The sequence below is a fragment of the Littorina saxatilis genome, linkage group LG11, assembly GCF_037325665.1.
Source record: "Littorina saxatilis isolate snail1 linkage group LG11, US_GU_Lsax_2.0, whole genome shotgun sequence".
Taxonomy (NCBI): domain Eukaryota; kingdom Metazoa; phylum Mollusca; class Gastropoda; order Littorinimorpha; family Littorinidae; genus Littorina; species Littorina saxatilis.
The window spans coordinates 42497838-42502595 of NC_090255.1; the positions used below are offsets into that span (position 1 = coordinate 42497838).

The 4758-nt window shown below is 48.6% G+C and overlaps 1 protein-coding gene across 2 annotated transcripts in view; it reads right to left on the reverse strand.

Annotated features, from left to right (window-relative positions):
• LOC138980528 (uncharacterized) overlaps positions 1-4758 on the reverse strand; it is a 321773-nt gene that overhangs the window by 325 nt on the left and 316690 nt on the right. For both annotated transcript variants that reach the window (XM_070353421.1, XM_070353420.1), the window contains exons 3-4: positions 2286-2653; positions 1-1396 (exon numbers count right to left, since the gene is read on the reverse strand). The exon at positions 1-1396 is cut by the window's left edge and continues 325 nt beyond it. In XM_070353421.1, coding sequence (XP_070209522.1) covers positions 252-1396; positions 2286-2653 — 1513 coding nt within the window. In that variant the 3' untranslated portion in view covers positions 1-251. The remainder of the gene's footprint in view (positions 1397-2285; positions 2654-4758) is intronic.

The window sequence follows — 4758 nt, forward strand, 5'->3', positions numbered from 1 at the left end:
GTGTCAATGTTGTTGATGAGACTGACGAAGTCGCAGGGACTTCACACCCCCCCCCCCCCCCCCCCCCTCATGAGTTCGTTTTTTTGAAGTTGTTAGTGTCGTCGCTCGATAATTCGGTTTCTTCTCAGATCTTTTTCTTCTTCTTTGCGTTCGCTGGCGCTACACAATCAGTCCGGCTCGGGAGATGAAGATCGTCGTCGGATTCACCTTAAGTAATATTTTTCATGTCACATTTAAGAGCAGTGTTTCTATTACCTTGGATAATAGTGTTTACCCCCAGGATAGTAATCAGCAAGTTTGACGTCGCCAAGCACGTGCTTAAGTCCCTTCTTCACCTTCAGTCGTTTCCCTTCCCTCGAATCCGCCCTGACCCCTATCGGCGGAACGGGACTTCCGCTTTCGGAGTTAGCTTCCGGTTGTCTCCTCTTCAGGCGAGGGAAGTAGGAAAAGTAGATCCCTTTCTGAGGAGTGGGAGCATTTTTCGCTTTCTTTTTCTTCTTGCCAAACATCTGCTTGATCTTGGCTTCTGATAGCGCCATGTCGTACGCTCTACGGTGTACATCCGCATCGCAAGTAGTTCCTCTCTGTGGAGCTCGTTGGCCTGCTTTACCTTGGGAAATGTCCTCGCCTCTCTTCGCGTTCCCGCTTGCTACGTCATTCCCTTCCTCCCTTCCTCCGTCCTCTACCCCTGAGTCATCGAGGAACGCCTCCCGTTCAGGGTAGACAACACCATCGCCGTGGTGGAACCTCACTCTGTTCGCGCTTGCGTCCCCTGCTTCGCTGCCTTTCCGCTGCGCAGAATGGGAATCAGAAGACGCTTTTGTCGGGGAGCAGTTCTGGTGCCGATTCCGCGAACTGCCGCCGCTTGTGGACGTGATGATAATTCCAGAAGCCGGAATGGTACCGAATGAGGATTTCCTCTCCAAATGGGAATACTTGCGTTTGAAGGCTTTTCCGCAGCGTGGGCAGACAGTGTTACGAGACACACACCATTTCTCATGCCCCGACGCCTTTCTGCATTCTCCACAGCGAGATTCGCTCTTCGCGTGATCCGGGCACTCACACCAGCTGGCAGAGCGCAGGCGCGACAGGAAGTGCAAGTCGGGCGACTCCACTCCACTGAGAGTTGTATCCCTTGATATGGACATGGAGCCGGAAAATGTGGGCGAGGCGCTGCCATTTCTCTCCCTGTCTCGCCGCTGTTTCTTCTCCCTCTTCTTCCTCTGCCGGGAGTTTTCGTTTGCGAAAGCCTCCGTGGGGAGAGTGCCCGGGGGCAGTTTGTCCAGGGGGATCTTCTGTACCACCTCACCGTCCTGGTTCTTGATGCTGATGAGGATGGGCTGAGGGGGCGGGTCTGTCTTCTCCCGGGAGAGACCGGTGTCAGATCGGGTCAGGCCTACAACAAGATTGAAAACTGTAAATGAATAAAATGTATATAATATAAGAAATACAGTTTTATCAACCATACATAATTCAGAAATGGTTGAACACAAATTAAAATATGAAGCAAATGTCAATGATAAACGACTTTTCCTCCTTCTAACACAGGACGCGATCAGCAGTCGCAAGTCACATGACTGCTGAGAAATAAAGTAAACTAACTTCAATCATTTCTGATGATTGCTGATACCATTATCTGAGTGTGGATGTTTGGATAACATTCCCGCTATCCAGCCGTCCCGCATATATACACACACACATTCACACACACACACACACACACACACACACACACACACACACACACACACACACACACACACTGTCACATTCATACACACACATACACACACACACACACACACACAAGTCACACACACACACACACACACACACACACACACACACACACACACACACACACACACGTACGAACGAACAAGCACACGAACGGGACGCAACTCTTCTATTACGCTTAGAAATCCTGTCAGAGTTATTGCCGATCTTCGTCAATTTCAAACAATACAAATACTTCAAAAGACCTCAGAGAAACGCTATCCACGGTATTCCTAAATCCACGTCTCAGTCTCGCCTGTGCCTTCCGATTGAGGTTGTGGACAATGTGTCAGATAACTTTATGTTCGTCTGTCGTCCACTTAAAAGACCGCTGGGTCGAAGATCAGTGACTGTAATGTTTTGATTTGTCACAATTAAACGTTCCTATAGCATAGCTTGCTTGTTTTTTGAATCCATGCTGATCTAGAGGCAAGAACGTCTCATCAAATCGAGAAAAAAAGAAAAAAAAATCACAAAACAACACTGCACAAAACACTCGAAAGGCTCACCCATCCCTAAGGCAGAATCAGAGCACGTGGCACGACCCAAGTCCTCCATGGCTACTCTTCTGTCTATCCTCTCTGAGTGCAGTCGTCTCGGGTCCTTCTCATTCCGCCTCCGGTGACCTTCACCTTGACCTTGTCTCTCACCCTCCGCTACCAAGGTCGTCCTCTTGTTCGAAAGTCTTGGAAGGTGAAGGCCGTCGCCGCTGCTCGTCGTCTGAAGGTCAGGGTCGTGACCTTGACCTCGTTTGTTGGTGGTGAGGAAGGTGTTCTCGCTCACCATGGGAAGAAGTCGTCCGTTCTTTGATTTTCGTTTTCGTCGCTTCTCATGCTGCTCGTCCGACTGGCCGAAAACTGGGGGGAGCGAGAACAGCCTGCAAGACACGTTAATAACATCAGTGTTCAGGTAGAAGCGAGAATAGCCTGCAAGACACGTTAATAACATCAGTGTTTACAGGTAGAAGCGAGAACAGCCTGCAAGACACGTTAATAACATCAGTGTTCAGGTAGAAGCGAGAACAGCCTGCAAGACACGTTAATAACATCAGTGTTTACAGGTAGAAGCGAGAACAGCCTGCAAGAAACGTTAATAACTTCAGTGTTTACAGGTAGAAGCCAGAACAGCCTGCGAGACACGTTAATAACATCAGTGTTTACAGGTAGAAGCGAGAACAGCCTGCAAGACACGTTAATAACATCAGTGTTTACAGGTAGAAGCGAGAACAGCCTGCAAGACACGTTAAAGACATCAGTGTTTACAGGTAGAAGCGAGAACAGCCTGCAAGACACGTTAATAACATCAGTGTTTACAGGTAGAAGCCAGAACAGCCTGCAAGACACAGGTAGAAGCGAGAACAGCCTGCAAGACAGGTTAATAACATCAGTGTTCAGGTAGAAGCGAGAATAGCCTGCAAGACACGTTAATAACATCAGTGTTTACAGGTAGAAGCGAGAACAGCCTGCAAGACACGTTAATAACATCAGTGTTCAGGTAGAAGCGAGAATAGCCTGCAAGACACGTTAATAACATCAGTGTTTACAGGTAGAAGCGAGAACAGCCTGCAAGACACGTTAATAACATCAGTGTTCAGGTAGAATCAACATCACAAATACGTAGCAATGCCAAGCAAAGAGTTAAACATTAGCGAATAACGAATATTACAACATGGTAAACAGAAGACGATTTGAGTTTACAAAGTGAGTAAAGTGTATCAACAAAGGTATACAGCAGTAACCCAAGAATTAAAGGGCCCGCCGACTGTCAGTAGTATATCCCTCGTTTAACCATTACAACTAACCCTCACAAAACTAATAGTTGAAGGCACTGGGGAAAGTGATATTATTGCCTTTTTTGCCGTCAATGATTGCCGTGCAAACACCCCTCTCGCTAAAAGCTACACATCCAGTGACACTAAAAGCTACACATCCAGTGACACTAAAAGCTACACATCCAGTGACACTAAAAGCTACACATCCAGCTGACACTAAAAGCTACACATCCAGTGACACCAAAAGCTACACATCCAGCTGACACTCCAAACCTTCCAAGCACCCCTCTCGCTAAAAGCTACACATCCAGCTGACACTCCAAACCTTCCAAGCACCCCTCTCGCTAAAAGCTACACATCCAGCTGACACTCCAAACCTTCCAAGCACCCCTCTCGCTAAAAGCTACACACCCAGCTGACACTCCAAACCTTGTTCGTCTTTAAGCAGCACAGCCCCCTTTGCCTCACTCCAAGCTCCCCTCTCGCTAAAAGCTACACACCCAGCTGACACTCCAAACCTTGTTCGTCTTTAAGCAGCACAGCCCCCTTTGCCTCACTCCAAGCTCCCCTCTCGCTAAAAGCTACACATCCAGCTGACACTCCAAACCTTGTTCGTCTTTAAGCAGCACAGCCCCCTTTGCCTCACTCCAAGCTCCCCTCTCGCTAAAAGCTACACATCCAGCTGACACTCCAAACCTTGTTCGTCTTTAAGCAGCACAGCCCCCTTTGCCTCACTCCAAGCACCCCTCTTGCTAAAAGCTACACATCCAGCTGACACTCCAAACCTTGTTCGTCTTTAAGCAGTACAGCCCCCTTTGCCTCACTCCAAGCACCCCTCTCGCTAAAAGCTACACATCCAGCTGACACTCCAAACCTTGTTCGTCTTTAAGCAGCACAGCCCCCTTTGCCTCACTCCAAGCACCCCTCTCGCTAAAAGCTACACATCCAGCTGACACTCCAAACCTTGTTCGTCTTTAAGCAGCACAGCCCCCTTTGCCTCACTCCAAGCTCCCCTCTCGCTAAAAGCTACACATCCAGTGACACTCCAAACCTTGTTCGTCTTTAAGCAGCACAGCCCCCTTTGCCTCACTCCAAGCTCCCCTCTCGCTAAAAGCTACACATCCAGCTGACACTCCAAACCTTGTTCGTCTTTAAGCAGCACAGCCCCCTTTGCCTCACTCCAAGCACCACCAGTCTTCAACGTCTCTCCC